The sequence below is a fragment of the Berghia stephanieae genome, chromosome 2 (genome assembly GCF_034508935.2).
Source record: "Berghia stephanieae isolate SIO BIC M18660-M18661 chromosome 2, UCSD_Bste_1.3, whole genome shotgun sequence".
Classification (NCBI taxonomy): domain Eukaryota; kingdom Metazoa; phylum Mollusca; class Gastropoda; order Nudibranchia; family Aeolidiidae; genus Berghia; species Berghia stephanieae.
This window is the reverse complement of record NC_088361.1, coordinates 113,067,127-113,092,356: the sequence shown is the minus strand read 5'-3', so window position 1 is coordinate 113,092,356 and position 25,230 is coordinate 113,067,127. Positions and strand designations below refer to the sequence as shown.

General features: G+C 34.7%; 1 protein-coding gene across 3 annotated transcripts in view; it reads left to right on the top strand.

Moving 5' to 3' along the window:
- Positions 1 to 25,230, top strand: part of LOC144966281 (chitin synthase chs-2-like) — a 78,710-nt gene that overhangs the window by 18,759 nt on the left and 34,721 nt on the right. For 2 of the 3 annotated variants that reach the window (XM_078902495.1, XM_078902496.1), the window contains 2 exons: positions 18,589 to 18,707; positions 19,854 to 20,033. In XM_078902495.1, coding sequence (XP_078758621.1) covers positions 18,589 to 18,707; positions 19,854 to 20,033 — 299 coding nt within the window. Of the gene's footprint in view, positions 1 to 13,099; positions 13,578 to 18,588; positions 18,708 to 19,853; positions 20,034 to 25,230 lie in introns of those variants that run through there. The other variant, XM_078902497.1, reaches the window with a different exon arrangement.

Below are 25,230 nucleotides of genomic sequence, written 5' to 3'. Positions count from 1 at the left end.
AATGCCAAACGACTTTTTAAAATGTCATAATTTTAGATTTGTATTTACATGCCATTTTGTTACCGGTCCTGTCAAGGTCTTGCTCCCAGCTGCTACTTTTCCTGTCCTTCCCATACAATGAGCCAATATTCCAATTGGATTCAATAGTCTGATGTCACGTTGCCCAGCAGCGGCGAGCAGCGTGGTTCTAAACAAAGAAAATCGGTACTTTTTATGCTTCATGCTGGCTAGAACTTTTCATATGTGATATGATCAGAGTGTATAAAAGTCAAAACAAGATCATATTTATAATGTTTTTCTCCTCTGGATACACTTTTATGCTCGTCGGAGAAATATTTCATAAGGTCGTCCACCATTGTTCCGATAATTTAGAGCCAGTTACTAAATTACCATGCGTCATGACTGTTGAAGGCTATTATTAATCATAATAGCTTGAACTACAGAGAAGATGATAAACTTCTGACTGGCTTGTCATTTTACGAGATAATTTTTATATTATGGTATTAAAACTATCCTAGAACAGGCAAAGCCCAATTATCATTCGTAATATTAAAAACTCTTGAACTATGTTGAAGATATCAACTTATATGCGTTAAATAAAAAGTTTGTATATTATGACAAATTCTATTTTAATTAGTACAGGTAAATGATTCGTATGACATTCATTTAGAAAAAGAAAAAGGAAATATAATATTAGAAGATCATAATAATTATCAATTCAAATTTAATAATAATAATAATAATAATAATAATAATAATAATAATAATAATAATAATAATAATAATAATAATAATAATAATAATAATAATAATAATAATAATGATAATAATAATAATAATAATAATAATAATAATAATAATAATAATAATAATAATAATAATAATAATAATAATAATAATAATAATAATAATAATATCGATACGTCATGATGATGATGACAATTATAATAATAATGTCATTGGTCTAGCTATTTTTGCACAGAGCGTAAATTGCTATTATATATTATTATAAATAAACGCATGAGCGAGAGGATGTTTACCGACTTGACATGGCCTGAGTAGGTACGCATCGTCTGCTATTGGAACCCTTTTGTGGCCTGTCTCTGTATTTCAGTCTCGGGCATTTCTCTGATTTCATCAAGCTTTACTCGGCTCGGAGCCTTTGTTAACTTATAGCCTGACACTAGGGAAGGACTAGGACTTATATTATGTTGACGTCATTTTTGTTTTTTTTTTCAACGCCTTGTATGTCCTGCTCAGGGAAACAAATGATCCCATTAATTTTACTATTGAATAAAACTCACGATTTGCTTTCTTTTGGTGATCTGGTCTTGTCTTTTGGCGTAATCTTTTGGTCAGTGCCAGGCTATGAGTTTACAAAGGCTACATTCAGATCCGCAAAGATTTGATCATCGACCCACTCCCCTACTCCCTTTTGCAGGCCAACGGAATCAAATTCCCATGTTATTTAACTTTTTTTCAAATCGCTTATCAGGTTCCCTTTTTGTGTTCGCAGTCGTTCTTTGTCATGGATTTTAGACAGCCAGTTGGGGGATTAGTTGCCACTAAATTCTCTCTGTCAGATTATGAACATTTAAGGTTTCACTTACTTTTGAATGTTTGTATGACAAATCTGGCCGGTTGATCAATATCCATCACATTGATGGCATGCGTTTAATTAAAGTACTCACCGGTTGTGTCGGCCAGATCAATTATACCACGAAACAAACGTGTATATACCCTTAATATTTCAGGAAAGAATTTAATCAAAACTAATCATCTAACTTGTGGTTAAAAACAAGAACAAAGAACAGAATAACGCCAACTTCACTCATTCCATAGCAAGGTACTCATCTTTTTTTTGCCAATTTCTATAACATTTACGGTGATTGCGATACTTTTAAGTCGTTTCAGCGCCAGAAAATATTTAATTGGGGTACTGAGATTTGCAGTCATTGTCACCGGTCCAGTCTATGACCAGACTTAATATCACTTGACAATGTTTCAAGGAAAGACAATTTACATATCGGCCATCGCCATGTCACGGCTGCACATAGGGGCTACCTGCTTTTAAGATCTAATCCACTTCTTTACAAGTGAAATAATTCCATTGTCTGTAGAGAAAACGATAGACTTTTTTCTCTCGCTCTTTTTCTTATTTAGATTTCAGATCATCTCATAAGGTTAACACGTTGACTGCGGTACTCTAGAAAAACTTGTATTTGAAAATTTGGCCAAATAACTCGTTGCGAAGTCCCAGGTTTGATAGTTTTTTTCTCCAAAATGAGGGTCGTTTTAATCGATCGATATTTGAAGGACGAGTTTGGTTTTTTTTGGTCAAATTTTCAAATACACGTTTTTCTAGAGTACGACAGTTAAATGCATTTCTTTGAACTCCGTCGATGTTTGTTTCGTGTTGAGATGAGCTCGTTCATCCAAATATTGACGCTAATCTGTGTCCAGCATTAAGTGTTCAAGTCCGGACAATGATCTATTCCATCCTTGCTGATTGTTATTTTTACGCTTTATCATTTATCACTCCATCTTCTGAGATTCATTCCCGTTGAAAAACCATCTATTTTTAATGATGATGTCGAGAACAAGCATTATCAGAGTGACATGGTATGGCTTCTTTATGATTTATATTCGACAAATTGATGACACTACTCGAGATAAAATTGAATTTCTTATAAATTACAATAATATATCTCGTTATTACTACCACTACCACGACTGAAACCACAGTTACAACAATAACATTGACAACTACAACAACAACAACAAATACTACCACGACTACTACTACTACTACTACTACTACTACTACTACTACTACTACTACTACTACTACTACTACTACTAAGACAACAACAACAACAACTACTACTACTACTACTAATACTACAACAATAACAACAACTACTACTACTACTACTACTACTACTACTACTACTACTACTACTACTACTACTACTGCTACTACTACTACTACTACTACTACTACTACTACTACTACTACTACTGCTACTACTACTACTACTACTACTACTACTACTACTACTACTACTACTACTACAATTACTACTACTATCACTACTTCTACTACTTTCATCTACACTAACAACAACAGCAACTACTACTACTACTACTACTACTACTACTACTACTACTACTACTACTACTACTACTACTACTACTACTACTACCACTACTTTTTATTGAAAAAATGAAGCATCTGAAGCGTCTAAACAGTAGTTACATTATTCAACTGCTCTATATAAATATGTATAGCCATGTGCATATTTATTTATATAGCCCGAGGCCGTTCCTAGATCCAAAATTTAGACATATTTGAGACCGATGTGATTTGTTTGATTCTTTTTCCCACTTGACCTCGACGCAAGGGCTTCCGTCGGAATATCTTCTTCCATCCTATAATCCATTGGGCTCTTTAGGCCTGGACATCAAGGTCCCTAAACATTTTGACCGGTTACGCCTAAGTTGAAAATTTAGTTAGAAATCCATGCAAAGTATGACTACTGGAATAGCAACTCAAATCAACCATGATATATAGTTAGTTAAGTATTGATCAGAGAATGTCTTTGGGCTAATATCGTGCAATGCGCTATTGAATTTTGCTAATTACTTTAATGAGGTCAGTCGAATAGTCAACAGCTTGCAAAAAATGATTTTCAAATCATTTCTGCCTAAAGGAGGAATTGACTTTTTTTTTCTCAAACAAAACAAGCCACTCCTTTCTCAATTCAGAAATGTTCCTCTATGCAGTTTAACGATTACTCCCCCCCCCCCCCCCCCCCACTTCATCTTAAATTGTATTATCAAGAAATAAATCAGAACAAAGGAAAGCAATAAAATACGTTCTTTTTTATTCATCTCTTTCAGAAATTAACTTTAAAGTTTGCCTTTCACTTGATTTTAAAGAGCAATCGATTTTACCATGCAATCCAGCGTATTGACATTTCAGGAATTATCATTGTAGTTGCCAATGAGGGACATCTGTTCAATGTTGTCCGTCTCAAAACAATCGGCTTCCTATTATGGTGTGTCTTTGTTGTCTCAAACGGGTTGTGGCGCTTGTTGCCAAATAGTGTGTCTGTACGGCTGGTTTATATTGGTTTAGAAAAGATTCACCGGGCATGCGTCATCTCAGATAATCCAACTTTGATGATGCGATAGAGAGGATTTCGGTGCAGAGTATGTGACGCTTGCCAGGGCGTTCGATACTCGGACATTATCTTTTGGATCGATTCTTTAAAACTGTTCGCTCAATTTGGCAACTCACTTCTTTGATCAGCTTTTTGTGTATGAGATTTGGAAACACTTTAATCAAAACTGTGAAAGTAAAAAAGAAAAAAAATAGGAAAAGTTTAATGTGCGGTTAAGCGCCAGGCAAAAAATAGTAAAATACAAAGAAAACTATCCCAAAAATCAACCAGTCGTCGAGGATGGCTAATAATTGTTCTTTGAATAAGTTTTTAACTCACATCGTTTCTATTGCGTTGCCTGGCTATAAACCTCATTCAAATCTCATTTTTTTATGAATGTGCAGTTTTATTATAATATGCATTACACAATCCGAAATAATCATTATAGATATCTAGTATTATCTGAGAAGTTAATGATAAAATTTATTCTCTATAATAAACACACCAACGGTAATTTTCATGGTTTTCTTCGTCTGCAACTCGTGTTCAGAATGAGATAAAGTTGCCTTGGCCAGTCCACAGGATTATGTACCTTTAATCGCTTGTCTCATCAACTCACCGAAGAAGAATTTGTGACGTCACGCTGTGATTATTTGACCCTTAACCTACCCAACCGCCCTCTATTGGATTTTTAGGCTGCGGCGAGACGCTGATTACATTGGGTTTTGGACAATTGTGTAAATTGTCTTTAAACATGGTTAACAAAGGTCCTATTCAACAGTAATGGCGGGTGCTTTGTGTGCTCTTTCAGTCTGAGGTTTACCACCAACACATCTTTCGCATCTTTTGATTTTGTTTAAGTTCAAAGTCAGTCGTATTTCCTGCCTAGTGAACTATTACCTCACTTTTAAGTGTTTTTGAACGTTTTTACATTTTAACACGTGTTGTCAACATTGTGTTGGAGAAGAAATGTTACTCTCATTCAGAATTCTTAAACTGTCATTGATAATTCATTAGATGGATACCACGTAATGCAAAATCATAAAGAATGGATTATATAATAGCAATATCTATTTTCATAAAAGTTACGGATAAAAACATAAGGTAAGCTGCTGTATAATTCTTTTGAATTGACAAACTTTACGTAAGGAGTAAGATCTATAAACATTTTTAAAAATCTATCAATATGATGATGATGATGATGATGATGATGATGATGATGATGATGATGATGATGATGATGATGATGATTATGATAATCACGACGAATTCTTTTGTGATAACGATCACTAAACTCGCCCACAGGCTTAACCAGGGGTTTACATTTTACGAGATTCACGTGCATCACTCACTAATATTGACATCCTAGGTTCAAAACGACGCAGCAAATTGTACACTTTGTAAACACTCGACATAAACAATTGTTACAAATTAATAGTTGAAAACCAGAGGCGTAGCTTCCTGTTGTGGTTTCTACATTAATTAAAAATTGATAAAAAAAATATGGATTAAACATGCACATCACAAAGAGGAGAATTTATTTCTCCAGAGAGGCGAATCGCAGAATTCTTTTTAATGGCATGTTGTAAATAGCCATATGTCTCACAACCAGGAACTCAGAGGGGGAGAGGTCAAATTGATAATTTGTTTATGTCTTCTTTATAATGCATGTCTTGTATTTTAAAACTGCAGTTACTTTGAAAGGTTATACTGTACAAAACTTACATGGAATCTGGTGTTAAATAAGTCAATATTCAGTGATATTTAACACTAATACATTCAAAGCGCCCCCCCCCCCCGTTTCCAGCGAACATAATTAAAAAATGGCGAACAGGTAGCATACTCAATGGGAGATCAGTGGATTTTTGTGACATGTCTTGTCCGACCTTTATGAGTTGTCTTGCTCAACAGTTGGTCGGGTTATGTCCTTGTGAAAGGCATTTCTCAACGTCCTATCGGAAACGAGGGTAGAATTTCGGAGGATCCCCCTGTTTTTTTAGGTTTTTTTTTACATCAATGTCTTTGTCCGAAAAATGTATAAGCACCGAACGGGCTGCTTGTGTCGTCCAATATATTATAATATGGCCGTTGTCCACCAGGGAAGAGATAAAGTATAAACGCCGTGATCCTGTTTTCAACGCTGGGAATTACTAGATAAATGCTATTATTAAATTATTTCAAACAACCCTAAATCATTTGCTAGGCAACGCCATGAATGCAACTTTGTTATGATTACTCTCTACACGGTACAGAGAATCAACACACCATTACTGTAAACATTTTAAAGTTTGAGTAACATTTTATTGCAAACGATGAAAGGATCAAAGGAATTCCGCATCGTAAGAAAAATGGTTGGTCAATCACAATCGGTATTAAAAATTAATTATGTCACGTAAAATATATCTATAATCCCCCATGCAAAATATCATGGCACCACATTCCGTGCGCACGGGACTTGGAACGGACCAGATATAGTCAGAAACAAAATGTAATAAAGAAGTACTGCATAATATTGTCCAGAAATTGTTGGGGGGAAAACAAAACAAAACAAAACAAAAAAAACCCAATAAAAACAAAAAACAAAAAACAAACAAACCAAAAACAAAACTGAGTTAATCTGATTTTGTCTTTTTGAATGATTTTTACTTTATGAATGATTTAATTAGAGTCGCAGGTCCCCGTGATTATTGTTGATTAAAAGAACCGAATGAGGTGCAATGATTTACAATGCACACATAATTTAAAGGCGTTATCATTAGATTGACATTCATCAGTTTACTGTTGTACTCTGGAAAAACTCGTATTTAAAAGTTTGTCCAGAAAAATCATCCTTCAAATATCGATCGATTTAAATGACCCTCATCTTGGAAAAAAAACCTCTCAAACCTGGGACTTCGCGAAGTCCCAGGTTTGAGAGGTGTTTCTTTCCAAGATGAGGGTCATTTAAATCGATCGATATTTGAAGAATGAGTTTTCTGGACAAATTTTTAAATACGAGTTTTTCCAGAGTCCGGTAGTTCAGTGGTAAAAGAAAACCAAACCCATATTCGTCATAAATGTCATGTATTATTTTTGTTATTATTGTTATTATTCATCATCTCCTGACAGAAAGGTGAGCATCTCCCTTTCTAAAGAAAAAAATCAACAACAGCACTGTGAAAAATTCAATTCTACCTTTATAAAAGTTAATTATCTTTTATTTATTCGGTAAATTTGAAATATCAACCCTCCCCCCTTCCCCCCTCTCTCTCTCTCTCTCTCTCTCTCTCTCTCTCTCTCTCCTCTCTCTCTCTCTCTCTCTCTATCTATCTATATCTATCTATCTATCCATCTATCTATCTTATTGTGCGGTTATGTGGTCTAGTGGTATGACACTAGTCTTTGGATCGGAAGGCTCTGGGTTCGGGCAAAGCTGAGACCTTAGAAAAGGCTATTTGTTCACATTATCTCACCGCACTCATGGGTGTAAAATGAGTACCTCGCCATTAACAGTGTTTTCTCTGTCCAAAAACAAAATGTGTAATATAGCCTGTATCGTCCTACCTGTTAAATGTTGCTGTTGGCTAGGGACCCCTTGAAAAGCACTCTGAGCACGTTAAGTGGATACTGCGCTATATATTATGATCTCTAAATTAAGTTAAATAAAATTTTACAAAATTCGACATGCAAAAAAAAAAAAAAGAAAAAAAAAACAACAAAAAACTAGACACATGATGTGTAATGAATGTGATTGAAATGGATCAGAAGTGTTTACTTTTCCTCAAAGTAAACCTGACGTTTATAGATATATGCAAAGTCATTTTGAACGAGCTCCTTAAGAGAACTGATATCACCGGAACTGGTTTACAGAACTCAAATAATTTCCAAACTGTTTTTCGTGGGATAGGCTAGGTTTATAGATCTATAATTATTTTTTAGAAGAATAATTCATGGCGTGCAATATTTTAATCCGTGTATTAGTAGAAAAGTTTTGTCATTTTATAATATTAAGGAGGTAGGTATTTGTTTTTTAGATAATTGATATTCTTTAATTTTGAACTATCAACACACAAACACACACATACACACCCTCTCTCTCTCTCTCTCTCTCTCTCTCTCTCTCTCTCTCTCTCCCTCCCCCCCCCCCCCTCTCTCCCTCTCTCACAGACATCGCTGTCACCAATAACGCAATCTCAAGCTATATTAAAACATTACATTATTCGACTTGAAAGTAGTAGAAGTAATAGTAATAGTAGTAATAGTTGTAGTAGTAGTAGTAGTAGTAGTAGTAGTAGTAGTAGTAGTAGTAGTAGTAGTAGTAGTAGTAGTAGTAGTAGTATGGTAATAGTAGCAATAACAGCAGTAGTATAAGTAGTAGTAGTAGTGGTAGTAGTAGTAGTAGTAGTAGTAGTAGTAGTAGTAGTAGTAGTAGTAGTAGTAGTAGTGGTGGTAGCAGCAATAGTAGTAGTAGTAGTAGTAGTAGTAGTAGTAGTAGTAGTAGTAGTAGTAGTAGTAGTAGTAGTAGTAGTAGTAGTATTAGTACTAGAAGTAGTAGAAGTGATGGTGGTGGTGGTAGTAGTAACACTAATAGTTGTTAAATGTAAAAATATAGAGATTCAGAAAAGAATATATTGTGTAAAATTGTTCTCGAATTAACCATGCAGTTATAGTAAGATGATAAGGTTGTGTGACTAAATCTTAGAGGAATATGATGCTGGAAAAAATAGACACTGGACGTCTTATTATTACTTCAACAAACCAAAAGTGCTTTTGTCTCCTTTATAATGAATTAATCAGTAGATTTTTGACCAATCAAAACACGGAATTTGTGACACACTTTCACACGTTCTTGGACAAATATAGTTGGTTCTTTATAAACAATATCGTGAATGAAATCGACCTCTCTCTGACTATTATTACTGTCTTTATACCACCAAATGGTTGACTCGTTATCACACGATATTCTCGTTGTTTTCTATGTTGGTTCTATTGATCGAGCGGTAGAACAGTGGGTATTTTACTTAGACACATACTACTGATAGTAAAACATGTGTGGTTTGTATGTTTACCAATCACTGCCATTGTTTACATTATGACGATTGTCCAAAGAGGCGTGGTTATCTAAGGGTCTATTCAACTGCTTTGTGTGACCGAGCAACTGGTATAATTTACAGCTGATTACCATAATACAATATGTATGAGAACGTAATAATATGATAGATTGAAAGTAAGTTATTTGTATTCTAGTCAGCACATGCTTTTCATTTTGTATTGCAATAACTCGGAAATCAGATCTAGATATCTTATAAATGGCCACAAATAGCATCAGAATTCTTAAAAAGATTCTTTCATTACTTGAAAAAATGATGATATAAGTATGAGTGTAATCGTTTAGGCACTATTTGTTACAAACAGTGTTTTCCTTTATGTTTACAAAGAACTTGCTTCTGCTTCGCATCTATCTATAGATAGAATGCGCTTGGCCAAGGAGTTCACAACATTGCCATCCGGAAGTATAACGGACCAACACACACACTCTCATGAACTTTTATAGTCAGGTTAATACAGTTTAGTGAGAACAACTCACAAACGCGGATGGCAAAAACAATAACAAAGGCCTGAGTGACGTCATCTTCGTACTATCTATATTTTAAGTCTGTGTTGATTTACGTCAAAACAAGTGTGAAATATTTCAAATGCAAAACCGCCCACCTTTAAACAAATTTTAAAATGATTTAAAATTCAATATCAATGACGTGCATTGAGTGGGGAAAATCCTCAATCTGTCACAGCCACTTAAAGTTGGAAAAAAATTCACCAATTTGATACAATTTGTCATCTACAGTACTATTCAGTTAAAGAACCCTGGAGTCGATATAAAATGTTTATTTGAAGACTGTTCAACTTTAATTTATTGTTTTGGATGTTCGGTGACGAGGAGTGTTACCAGGTCAAAGAATCTTACTTTCGTCTCTGGTGTATGAGATGCATTCATTCATAATGTAAGTTCATGTCATTAAAATATCTCGAAGAGATCGCACTTCACCGTCTTTACTTTTAACTTGTCTCAAACTTTTTTGTTGAAAAGATTCAGTTTTGCATGCAGCAATCTCACCGGTGCTCACGTTGACCAGTTTTCAATGCTATTAGCCATCATTCTTCCGACACCACCCAATAATGCGTTCACCTATTGTTCAGTGTTGAAAATTGGATTCAATAGTCTGATGTCACGCCGCCCAGCAACGGCGGCAATCGTGGTTCTAAACAAAGAATATCGGTACTTTTTATTCTTCATGCTGGCTAGAACTTTTCATATGTCTTGTGATCAGATTTATAGTGTTTTATTTTCCCCGGATACGCTTTTATGTTCGTCGGAGAATTATTTCATAAGGGCGTCCGCCATCGTTCCGATAGTTTAGATCCAGTTACTAAGTTACCATGCGTCATTACGAGGGAAGTGACGTTAAGACTGTTGAAGCGTATTTTGGAAATACACCGTATGACATAATATAACATTGCTAAAGGCTTGATTTATGATTGTATCCTTTGGTATGAAAAATACAAAGTGATAACCAATAATATCATCAATGATTAGTACATAAGAAAACGCTACTGGTCATATTGAAATCTTAGATAATACAACTCTCGGCCGATTAAAGTTTTAAAGCTATCCAAAGAACATGCATTATTTTTCCGAATCTACATGTGAATGTCTAACATTTGTATTAAATCTGGAAAATTAAAGTTAGAATGTATCTCCTCTTTTAAACGTTACAGAATTGGGAAGGATGTCCGGATAGGAACACCCCACCCTATACCTTTTACGAGGGGGTTCCAGCTGGTATCATCTTTCTTCACATGAACAATAATCTACATTGTGAAGCATTTTTGAAATCAGCTTTATACCAGAAATTTCCGGTTTACTACCATTCGAGTTTGCTAAAAACAAATGCAACAACAAAAGAAAAAAAAACCCAACCCAAAATCAATACAAAACAATGAAAAACCCAACAAAAGACATAAATCAAAGAAACAAAAACGTATTTTTCTCCGATAATATAATATATCAATTCAGCTACCCCCTTTAATCATTCAAATATTCATCTACTAAGTTTAAAAACCCCACAAAGAAAGCTTAAACAGTACTAGATAAATATGAAGACTTCTATCTTTTCCCCTTTCGATACACTGTAAATAGACATCTATCTACAGTTCTTGCCTATTTCATTTCATTTGACCTAGTTTCCAAAGATGAAAGGTATTCTCATTGACTATTAAATATGAAACTGTGTCAAATATTTAATTTTTGTTTTTTGATAAATACAGGAATCGTTCTCACTACTGTACCATTTCTTTCATTTGAGATTATTATTCAATTCAATCTAGGCTTGAGTGGAAAGAATGAATGAGGGAGGAGGGTGTGTTCTCTAAGAGAGATATTTTAAGTGTATTTGCATGTGTACAAACTAAATAGAAGAACCCACGACTGAAATTGAGAAGGCAGATTGGGCGAACAATAGATGGTGTTCTTTTCCTTTGTTGACAGACTACATGGTCAAACAAGCCTTTCCGTCTTGCATTGCGATACACACATAAAATGTCATTTAGCTAGCCATTTCAATTGTGATACGCCACATAACGGTTGTGTTTTAAGTGTTATTTTTACTCATTCCCTGGACAAGATACTTCAATACTGATATAGAAGACCCGAAATTGACTTCACTCAGCTCTTCCTTGTATTTAGGTAGAAATTTTGTTGATTAGTTCTCTATAAATTACATCAATCAGTTACTCATAGTTTTGAGTGTTGGTGCGTTATATCCGAATGACGCATATTGTGAGTATTTTACCTAAACGCATAGCATCAATACGAACAAAGAGGATGTGAAGTGTTATTAATTTCATTTAAGTATATTCAAAGGATTATTGACGTAACCCATTGATACGACAGACTTGTTTGTTGTTGAAGTTAAAACAGTTCCAGTTTTTTATCTTGTATGTCAATCAATCTCGCCCTTTTGGTTCAACTGCTTGTTAAATTAATATTATTTGAGCTTGTATTTAATTTCAAACTATGACCAAAATCTGATTACGAATGAAGCAACTCAATTGAACGTCCACTTATGTGTGAGATGTGGAATTCCTTCTAAGCCCACATCAGTGTCAAATGCAAAGTGATACTTTTTAGGTAGTTGCTTAATCTAGGATATAACGATAACTAAAAGTTTTAGAATGCATGTAATCGCGGTCATCTGCTCTAATGCATTTCTTATCACAGTTATGCTACTTTCCTTTTATTTCTTCTTCTTTTTATTTCTAACATAATTACGGATTCCTTTACGGTAAACTGACTTTGACAATTGTTTGTTACCCTTTGGACAGGACGCAATCGAATCGCAAAGTACTTCACAACATATCTAATAGGCTCAGTTAAACGATCGCTGCTGAGTGGATGGACAAGTAGGTCAAAATAAAAATATCGACTACACCCCGGATCAATACCGGTTTATTAACTTGAGAGGCGGGTGCTCTACCAACTGAGCTATCTGGAGCAACACAGCACTGGTGAGACGTTGAATTTCTTTATTCATTTCGAATTGTTTTGATTCATCTTGGAGTTATTTTTCTCGAGCTTCAGTGATAGAAACGCCCATTTGAAAATGTCATGAAGAGATATTTGTGAATATGACCTTTTAGATGACAAGATCCTTTCATTATTTTAACAACATTACGCCTTAAAAATCACAGACTGCACTGCTTATTTCAAATCTGCTCTATCAAAGAGCGCAGTCCAAACTTTTCTAAACGTTAGTGACAAAACTTTACTTAGTGCTGATTTCTATTGAAATATATACAGTGAAAGGAATTGCAATGATTTATTACTTAACTAGTATGTGTGTATGCCAAATAACGTAATTGTGTACCTTTAATTAATTGTCATTATTTTCTTAAAGGTGATAAAGAAACTTAATTTGACGCGAGCCATTTTGTAGAAAAATATTGCAGCTCCATATCAGTTTTAAAATTATAAAGGACAGTGGCCAACTCTGCTTTTATTAAAAGAAATGCCGAGTTTTCATGGAAAACGTAGGTTTTGATCAATGAATCACTAATACTAATCAACAGAATAATCAAATTACATCTATATATTATGCTTATTTAATATAGATATGAATTGATCTTGAAAGAAATTTGATATTTAATTTAAGAATGAACACGAATATCTCAATCTCTTGAGAACTACAGCAAAGATGATAGGAATGTCATTATAATAACTAGCAAATTCTGGATAAGGATTTTTAAACGCGCTTATAAAATCGGGAGATGAATTGGTTTATATAAGATTTTGGACAAATGAGTTCTCCTTGGCCAGGGTGGACAAAGGGTATGGACGGGCACAGCACGCCACGAAGGATTATCTTTGAGAATTGGGTAAGCTGTCCTTTAAAAGCAAATCTTCTGTCAAACTAGTTACCCATATTTGCAATCTCATCAATAGGAAATTCTTTGATTTGAGGTAAAACACTTCTATCTAGTTTTGAATCTGATGTGTCTTGCTCCAATTAAAAAAACGATACGTATTGATGAATTGTAAGCTTCAATTTAATAGACGAAGACAGATACTGCGGACGTTTCGGGTTTCCACTTTATCAACAAAACACGATGAATGAAATACTAAGGACGGATGAGATATGTGTGAATGGTGTGGTTATAGTTCGTCTAAAAAATGAAGCTTACAATTCAATACTTATCTATACCTTTTCCATCGAGCTTCAAGCAGCAACATTTTCATTACTCCTTTTTCCAATAATAAATACTGGTTACAAAATAAGACATTTTCGTTTTATTAAAATTTGAAAAAAAGGCAAACTTCTTGACCCTTGTAAATACATTTTATTGAGAACTTCATCGTGTGGAAAATTATTTTACATATAATCTGTCTAATGTATATTATCTATGTGTAACTTATCACAAAATCCCAGGTTTGAGAGTGTTTGTCAAGATGAGGTTCATTTCAATCGATTGACATGTGACGGACGAGTTTTCTGGCCAAAGTTTTAAATACACGTTTTTTTTTCCAGAGTACGACAGTTGACTGGTTAATCAAATGCTTTACGTCGCTTTGTATAACATTATCAATAAAACATTTTTGACAAAATCTAGAGATAGGTCTTCTTCAATTAAATTCCGATATTAATTTATTTTAAAAAGTGAGCTTTATATAGCGCAATATCCACTAAATGTACTCAAAGCGCTTCACAATGGGTCCCTGGTCAACAGCAACATTTAACATGTAGGACGGGACATGACGCCTGTTGGGCGATATTACAATTTTTCGGACAAAGACACGCTGTTAACGGCCATGTACTCATTTTAGAGCTGAGAGAATGTGAGTAAAGAGCCTTTTCAAAGGACTCAACCGTGCGCCGAGCGCGAGACTCGAACCCAGGACCTTCCGATCCGAAAGCGAGTGTCATACCACTAGCCCACATAGCAATTCTTCTTATATGCCAAATGCTAAAACCAAGCAGTCTTATTGTTTAGAGGTTTACATGGCCTCGGTGTTTACTTTTTTTTTTGGAATTTTTGTCATTGGATGTTTATTGAGCAATAATATATAAAACGTCTGCTCATTTTCAAACAATGGAGATTACTTTTTTTTTTTACAATTTACACAAGCGAAACACGCATCACTGTTTTCAACTGTGAAATAGATTTCAATCATTTGCAGCCACGCACCAGGTACCTTATTTGTTCCTGCTGTGATCATTCTCTCAAAAATCATAGTGACCGTGTTGCATGTCAACACATCAAGCGAGAACGTGACAATTATACTACTTATAACGTAAAAAAAATTCAACCTCAAAACCAACGTGATCTTAAAAGTTTCTAGGGGTATTCAAAATTTCTTTCGTTCACTACCTCCACTTATTTTAAATGTATGAACAGTGTGTATATTTTTAGATTATTTAAAATGTCAAAAACTAGACATTCAAGGCGCTAGCGTATTGGTCACGAAAGTCTTAGGATGGTAAGTGGTAGTGTTTGTGATAGATTTTAAATCTAGACATGATGATGTTACCACATGGTCTTATTCGATGTACAAAGTGCATTTTGCCTGTGTTTATATTCTTATAGTGTTTTGTACTTTTAATGGCAAGGATCATTCATATAAGGATCTGGCATATTAAACTGAAATTGTGTATCCCGGCCAGTGGATCTGATTAGAAATTTTATGTTCGCGTATTTTGGTGTTTATGTTGATACCATTATCCCATAAATAAAACAGAGAAAATTACCCTCCTTTCTTATTTATTGCGTATTATATTTCTGGATTTGATTTTGGTGCTTGGAATAAATGTTTTAATATTTGACGACAGATTCAAATATAAAGTACAACTCTTTGTTTTGGCACGATTTCTAACATGTTTGAAAAACTTTACCCCTTCTTGTGTACTTTGACCTCGCGATGTATTCCGTAGAGAATTGTATGTCAAACAAATGGTTCTTTCTAAATTTGTGTTAAAAAGTGTCATTTTTTACTTTATCACAAAGAAAATGAGATATGCATAAGATAAGAGATGTATTCTCTAACTGTTCAGTCACAGGTTTTTAATGCATAATATACTATTAATTGGATTGTCAGGGCAATATATAGAAATTATAATTCTAACTCCTCCCATCTCCCCAATCACCAACATACGAAAGAAAGTGTACGTGTGTGTGTATGTGTGTTTGTTTGTTTGTTTGTTTGTGTTTGTGTTGTGCGAGAGAGAGAGGGAGGGGGGAGGGAGAGAGGGAAAGTGATGTAAGTTGAGTTAGATAGGGAGGAGAGAGAGAGAGAGAGAGAGAGAGAGAGAAAGAGAAAGAAAGAGAGAGAGAGAGAGAGAGAGAGAGAGAGAGAGAGAGAGAGAGAGATCCAATAGATAGATAACTAGAGAAAAGCAAATGTTTATGAAGTCATGCCTCGAAGTGCTCTTCATACAGAATATCCCAAACGTGCCCAATAGGTTTAAATATGTTTAAATGCACCTTCAATGATAGTCTCTTATGTTGGACATGGAGGAAAATCACCTTAACGTGTCTAAAATGATGATGTGACATAACGCATAACATTTTATAACCCCCTGAAATAAGTGATATCTCAGGTTTGAGACTGTCTGCGAAGATGAGTGTCATTTAAATTGGTCGATGTTTGGAAAAGACCAGCGTTCTGGCCATTTAAAAAAAAATCATGTCTTTCTAGAGTATGGCAGTTAACCCTCTCCTAACCAACCATAGGAAAATCGTCACATTCGTTACGATCCATCATCATCTAGTCAGCTGATCCTGCGTAGGACGTTGTTTCCCGAACTTTCTTGCGAAACAGATTACGGTTCTCCGCCAGTCTACTTGCTTGAGTTGCTGTCATTCCCAGCCATTCACATATATCTTGTTCCCAGCTTCTTGTTGGTCTACCTCTTCCTCTCTTACGATACAACCAGCACTTTTATCGTTCAGATTTCTTTTGTAAATCACACAATTTAAAGAAAAATAAATGTTATATTTTAGCTATAAAAAACGAACGTGACACTGTGTTGTAGAGTTCATTTTGCTGATCAGTATTATGCCGAGAATGCATTTGTTGCTTTTCTGTTTGAGTAAGAAAAAACTATTTTTGTGTTGGGTGGGTGTGAAATTTTGGGAAAAATTCTGAAAATGGCTGAAAAAGGGTGAACTAGTTAAATAAAAAACTAGTGTCTGTGAAACCAGATAGTATGGCTCTTACACATCTATCCTCTCTCTCTGATATAGCTACAAGAATAATGATTTAAAGATCAGCATAAACTGTTGGTTTAGGGATTGAGCATAAGCATAATGATGTGTGCATAGAACATGTGGTAAAAAAAACTTGTCATCAATGTAACAAGCCTTTTATACACATTTAGGCTTACCTGTTGTTGACAATTCAAATCCAGTTTCTTTAAATCTGAAATATTTATCTTGGCCTCATTATAAAGATATAGAAAATGAGCCTCAGACATGACCCTCAAGAAGCTCTCAGAAAACATAAGCTTATCATAATAATATTTTAAATACTTAAGGATAAAACATCACTTAACCAACTAGTTTACTCGAACTAGAGAAATTCTTGTGACAGTTTATTGCTCAAGCAAGATAAAGTCTCCACAGTAGACGAGATGGCACAATGGAATCTCATTAACCTTATAATAAGTAGAGCTAGATCCGATATTTTTCTTTCGAATGTTCATCGTGCATTTCCGGTGAACAAGAAAATGGGCTCGAATTTGACGCAATGTAGCCCCCCCCCCCTCCCAGTTTTTTAAAAATGCATTTGTTTTAATGATTTGTAATAAGAAACCAACACCAATTCTAACCAGTTGTGAATTGATTAGAAAATCATATTTCATTCATTTGTGTTTAGACATCCAGATTTCAATCAAACTTTGTAATATCCTTATCAGGTAATTAGTTCAAATTATCATGTAATTTTTTAAATCAAATTTAAACATCTTTTGTGGTAACGTGTCGTAAAAGTTCGTTTCCTTTTAATGTTCACCCGAAAAAAAAAATCAAAGCTGCTCTTCAAATTATGGGCTCTGATTTATTTAAGACGTAGACTCGAGTCGAGGTGCACACATTGGCAGGTCTGACAATGTAATTATGGCCTTGATTTAACATTGGTGTAGTGGGAAATAGTTGTGTTGGGTTGAGCTTTTTTAGCTAAAAATTGAGCTTTATATAGCGCAATATCCACTAAATGTGCTCAAAGCGCTTTACAAGGTGTCACTGGTCAACAGCAACATTTAACATGTAGGGCGGGACATGAGAGTAATTCCATTACAAAAACCAGCCCATAACGATTGGGGTTAACCAGCCTGCATATAGAAGTACCTACACTTCGACTTCAATCCTGCCTGATCTTTAGAAGGAACGAAATTGTCGTCACTCAGCTTTTTGTTTTAAGACAGCCATTTTGGTGATTTGTTTTCCCTAAATAGGATTCAACAGTCGCGACGTCACTTCCCTCGTAATGACGCATAGAAACTTAGTAACTGGTTCTAAACTATCGGAACAATGGTGGACGCCCATTTGAAATACTTCTCCGACGAGCATAAAAGAGTATCCAGTGGAGAAAAACATTATAAATCTGATCATGTTTTGTCTTTTATACATTCTGATCACATGACATATGAAAAAGTTTTAGACAGCATTAAGAATAAAAAGTACCTATTGTCTTTGTTTGGAAACAAGCTGTTCGTTGCTGGGCGGACGTGACATCAGACTATTGAATCCTTTTATATCAATCAGACTTTTAACGTTCAGGATACCACATAGTTTTGTGTCTCGGTACGTTATATCCGGCTGGCGGATGTTGTGAGTATTTTACCTAAACGCATAGCATCAATACGTGACCATATTTCATATCATATATCCTCAGATTCTAAGCGGTACTCAGCCATATGAAAGTCCTTATGCACCCCTGGAACAGTACAAAAGCAGTGTTGCCTCAGACTTAGATGACGTCAGCAAGGGCATGACTTCGGGTCTCACTTCAAGGTCAGTTGTAGTAATCAAACTCGGTTCTTACATAGACGGAATGCGCTTGACACTCAATTTCCATATTTGTTTTGCCATTCACACAGAAGACTTATCACAGTATGAAAATTGAAGGCTGTCACAATTAAAGCAAACTAGTTCAAGTTCGTTAAGCGAACAAAACTCACAAATAATAACGTTTACAGTAAAAGCTCCGTAAAATATAAAAGGCATTACAATTTTTGACCGTTTGATAATAGTGGTTGTCTCCATATATTTCGACTCCTTTAGTTTTCTTAATTTCACCTTTAAAATGATATAATGATTGATTAAATGATAATATAATTCCCTATAGTAATTATCAAGGGGAAATGTTTCTTTTTGATCTATTCTAACAAGAAACTTGGGGGACTCAGAGTTCAGTCGCAAAGTGGCATTATAAATTCAGCTAGCTAGAACCAGTTGAATTTTAGAATTTTTAAATTTGAAAACGAAGCAAACTAACAAACGAGCAAAAAGATTACAAAAACTGACAAGGATCGATAGACTGGAAGAATTTCATCCTGCAAATGGTTACATAGATTAATGATTAAAATCAGTCTTTATCGCTTTAACTTCTTCTGCACCTTTTTTTCTTCTCAAATTTTTTGTGACCCATCGCCACGACATGGTATGAAGTAGGGACCCTTTAGATGGTGAAAAATAAGTTAATGGCTAGAAGTACGAGATATGTATATTTGAAATTTGTTTCATCAAGAAAACGGACGTGATTTCCTAACCAGTTAACAGTCGTGCTCTGGAATAAAAACAACACGAAATTATAATTTTAGCCATAAAACTCGTCCTTCAAATATCAATCGATTTTAATGACCCTCATCTTCGCGAAGTTTGAGAGTTTTTGCCAAGATGTGGGTTATTCATATCGATCGATATTTGAAGGACGTGTTTTCTGGTCAAATTTCTAAATACGTGTCTTTCCTAAGTGAGGCATATAACTGGTTAATAAATTGAACAGTAACATGTGTTACCTTGAAATTTTAAAAACTTAAACTCGGCTTTCTTCATTTGGTTTACCTCGACATGGTACTGTATTGACGCGACGGGTCACATCTTGTCTCTTGTTTAAAAAAATTACTTTATAGAATGTCTTGATCAAAATGATTCCAGAAACAGCGAAATCATGAGGACAACTGGCAGCAGCGAGGACGAGGCGAGACATGAGCATTTACGAAGGAAGAAACACGTCCAAAGACGAAACTCCCTGAAATCAAATACTACTGTATCTGAAAGTACAGCAGTCACCAATATGACCAATCTGTCATCACACACTACTGTTGAAGACCCCAAGTAAGTCACCGCTAACTTTTATCTTAATATTAGGGAAGGAAAGTCGTGACGTCATACCTTTTACTTTTCTGGTTCCTAAATCCTTGGAATTGTGAATGTAGCCAGCCCTTCGGAATGCAAATAATGAATAGGACATATTGCTGACCCAGCGGTTTGTTTGCAAAAAATATTTCAAAATTTTGCGAAGAAAATGATGGATTTCGCAGAAGAAAATAAGTAAATTTTGCAAAAACTTTGCAGGTTTCTAAATATGTTGTGTCACCAAACAACTAACTACATGCAACCCATGCTATAAAATATCCCCGCGGAATTACGCAATTTTAAACTCAAAATTATGGGACAAAAAAATGGCAAATTTTGGCCAGAAATTATGGTGATTTGGAAATAGGCATAAAGTTGGGAAAACAAAATTACAATAAAAAATTGCTGTCAATGAAATTGTTATAATAAAGAAGTAAAAAATTCGGATATGACCTTTTATTTAACAAAAGATTATATCCGAATTAAAAAAAAAAAAGAATCAAAGAATTTGTCAAATTTGCAAATCGTACAGATATTGCGGTTGCAATACAAATCAGAAAATTTTCCCTAATTTTGCGGTCTGATTGCGGCCGCAAGCTGTGCAAAAAGCCGCGGGGCCAGATATTGAATCATAAGGTATTTAACTATTTTAGTAATAGGATGTAAAGGGAGATTCTAAGAATTACTGGACTTAAAAGAGCGAGGATGTAGGATCTTTATTGACGACCAACATATATATAGGGAATGAGATTAGCGGAAGAGTAGCGTCCTTTGATTGGACGTCACCCATAGTCTGTGACGTCACCGGCAGAAAACTTATTAGAGAGAGAACGTCATGTTGGTTGTGCGCATGAGTCTCTCGTCCTCGTCCAATCAAGGGACACTACTCTTCCGCTAATCTCATTCCCTATAGACTAGAAAATAAGATACCATCACTCTGAAATAAAAAAAAATATTTACACAAGATATGTATTCAGTCCTCCGGAAGAATAGTTTTACACTTCCAATGAATGAGAACTGGTTTTTTTTCCAAGACACTTTTCTTTCCTAATTGCATATAATTACTTATGCTGAATGGCGTGTGTATCTTTGTGGCCTTAACAATCACATTCGGACTGGTAGGTCCTTGCTTCGAGTCCCGCTTTGGGCAGCGCAAAATTGAATTCCTCTTTACTCACGTTCTATCGCGCACCTTGCAGATAGCAACATCATCTCTGGCGAAATTATTTTTTTAAATAGTGCATTTCAGGCATTCGATTTCGTCCAACACCTCAGCTGTTGGGTTGCACATTTAGTGAACATTTCCTAGACACAAAAGCTCAAATTTCATTGGTTTCTTCGTAAACAAACATTTTTTTTCAATCAAAAGACTTCTTCTTCTTCTTCTTCTTCTTCTTCTTCTTCTTCTTCTTCTTCTTCTTCTTCTTCTTCTTCTTCTTCTTCTTCTTCTTCTTCCTCTTCTTCTTCTTCTTCTTCTTCCTCTTCTTCTTCTTCCTCTTCTTTTTCGTCTTCTTCCATTAAGGCCAAAGCTTCAGACTGAAGATTGTATGGCCATCTTTTCAGTAACAAGGGACAAGACCCAACCAGTAATATTTTAAAAAATCGATATCTTGGTCCAACGTGCACATGCTTGCAGGTCTGGTAATTTATGATAACAGAACTCATTTATGTTCTAGTTTTATCATTGTTGTAGTTTCCTTTTACCTGAATTGATTTGAAATTATTTGTAACTGCAATGGTTCATATTGGCAATTGCCTAAAATAAACCTTTGAATTGAATTGAATTGTATAATTTTAGTTGATTTGAGAGCATTTCCATTACCGCAAAGAGACCATGACGGTTTTGTTTATTATACATATTGGTGTACACATCGTCTCTGCCCAAGTCAAGATTTTAAAAATGTTATCAAGAAATTGACAGGCTATTTCGGGAAAGCAAACGGCATTATAACTTTTGAAATAGGCCGGGAAACAAATAGATAGTGAGTCATCATTATTTATTAGCCAAAGGAATAAGAAACTGTTGAGTTCTGTCTGGAGAGACAATGTAAATGGGTTGCAAAATGCAAACTTGTATATAACGTAAAATATACAAAAGTGCTGCAGGCAGACAATAGTAGAATAAATACGTCCCGTGCAGCAAGTGTTTGGGTGGGTTAAATTGGCTGTAAGTAAATATGACATGGCAACACGAAAGGAAGAATGAGAATGCATCTATTGTCTAATACGGGGTGACGTAGACGGTAGATATTGTTTATGGAAGGAAAAGGATTTCACAAAAATTTGGGAGTTGTATATTAGCCTATATAGCCTGTCTCTATTTTTTTTCATCTGTAAAAGTACACTACGACATTGAGTTGAAGGGTTTGGGGTGGGGGTGGGCGGAGGGGGGGGGGGGTAATTATAATTATTATTATTATTATTATTATTATTATTATTATTATTATTATTATTATTATTATTATTATTATTATTATTATTATTATATTATTATTATTATTATTATTATTATTATTATTATTATTATTATTATTATTATTATTATCATTATCATTATCATTATATTATTATTATTATTATTATTATTATTATTATTATTATATTATTATTATTATTATTATATTATATTATTATTATTATTATTATTATTATTATTATTATTATTATTCCATTTCTTTTTTTTTTCTCTTCCTTTTCATCGAATTCAAATATATTTAAGAAGAATGCAACAAAGTTTTGATGAAGTTCTACTGCCTAAATTATATTGCCAAATAAGATTTTCAAGTAAAATTTAAGCATTATATATCTTAATGATACCTGTTTCTCCATTTATGTGGAACGCACAATGCTACATATATACTCAGTGCCAAAATAGGGAATCCTTTGAGTAATTCAATAGTTTTTGATATTCATAAGTTGCGCTATTTCAATGTAATTTTGTTATCTGTTGGCTTCACAACTTGTTCATTAAACCAATAATAAAGGCGAAGAAAAACCGTTTTGGTACCCGTTAACTCAATTGCGCAATACATAGTTTTATCATGTTACTTTTACTGTCTTTGTTTAAGAATGGTTGACTTTTTGAGCTGAATATAGAATTTAAAGTCAATTTAAAATCTCACTAAAGCAGTGTTTGTCAAGCTCTGTATTTGTATATATCATTATATATCTTGAAATATTATCATTTCGTAATATATATATTTATATATATATATATATATATATATATATATATATATATATGTGTGTGTGTGTGTGTGTGTGTGTGTGTGTAGGATAAATACTCCATGCACATCTTCCCTCCATCAAAAGGTATTGCCCTCAAATAATAGAAAAAGATGCATACTCATCCATCTAACTCCCCTTTAACTATTGTATTCAAACACCTAATACTTTCATCTCTTAAAAAATCAACCTACCAATACCGACTAAGGTCAGCCGGAAGATTTCAAAAACTGGTTTTCCGGATTTATCCAAAGGATTACGTTAAAAAAAATATGATAGCAAGTTAGATCCAAGTTAGATATCTATATAAAAAGATGCTAACTTGAATAACTTAAAGACAAATTTTGAACAGTGCTAGGACAAATATGATATAAATAGGAAAGACATGGCTGGAATGGCCTGTATTTAACGTGAATTACAATTTCCGTCTACTTTCTGTCTTCTATTAAAAACCTTAATGACTTGTAACTTAGTTCCAAAAGCATAATTTGTCTAGCACACAAGAAGCACAAATTCGTCTTAAATCTTTGTATATTTCTCTTATTCCCTATTCTTTCACCCCCCCCCCCCCCCCCCGACTCCCTTCACAATCCCATCTAATCCCATTAGTTTAGATTTATACCGTACTCTAACCCCTCCTCCCCCCCCCCCCCCCCCCCCCCCAATTGTTGACATTTTGGTCAGAAAACTCGGTCTTCAAATAACGATCAACTAAAATGACTCTCATCTTGTCACAAAGGAAGTCTCGGGTTTGATAGTTTTGGACAATATGGGGGTTATTTTAATCGATCGGTATTTGACGGATGATTTTTCTGGGCAAAATTCTTTAAGTGTGTTATTTACGTCAGAGTACGTCAGTTTTGAATGGGGCTGAGAGCGCTTGTTATGTGTATTTACTAAGTATCTAAGTAGTTATTTAAAAACATTTGTCCTTTGAAGCTTTGTGGTTATAATGGTATAACACTCGGGCTTGTGACCTGTGGGTCCCATGTTCCAGTCCCACTTTTGGCGTAGAAAGTCGAGTATTGAAAAAGACTCACATTTTTCTCACATACTCAGGTGTAAATGAGTACCTGACCTGTACCCTCATTTTCTCTCGTCTCGTCCTATAATATGTTGAGGGTTGCTGTTGAGTTGGGATCCCTTGTAAATCGCATTGGACAGTCTTATTGGATATTGTGCTTTTTCATAATTATACACCATGAGAAGTGTGCGGCTATGTGAGCTTGTGGTATGACACTCGCTTTCGGATCGGAAGGTCCTGGGTTCGAGCCTCGCGTTTGGCGCATAGTTGAGTCCTTGGAAAAGGCTCTTTACTCACATTCTCTCACCGTACTCAGGTGTAAAATGAGTACATGGCCGTTAACAGCGTTGTCTTAGTCCGAAAAATTGTAATATCGCCTAACAGGCGACATGTCCCGTCCTACATGTTTAATGTTGCTGTTTACCAGGGACCCCTTGTAATGCGCTTTGAGCACATTTAGTGGATATTGCGCTATATAAAGCTCATTTTTTAAAATTAAAAAATATTTTTTAGAAGTATCACGCGTAATCGTAAAGTACTAAGTACTTCTTTTCTTTACCTTCCCAAACATCTAGAGATTGCTGACGTGTAACTAGACATTCGTTTCATGAACGGTGGGATCAAATAAGATGGCATAATAAGAAGTGGGTCATATTTATTCAGTTTTAAAAACAAGAATGTGGATGGCAAGGCTATTCACCTGTTTGGTTTAAAGTGGGAAATTAAGACTGAGGAATTTGTTATTCCTTAAAAGGTTAAATATGACACGCTTGTGTTAGATGTGGTAATATTAAGACTTGCAATATATCCGCAATGAAAATTTTGCTCTCAGTCATTTATTTTCAAAGTCTATTTTAGTTATTGTGCGGCTATGTGGTCTAGTGGTAAGACACTCGCTTTCGGATCGGAAGGTCCTGGGTTCGAGCC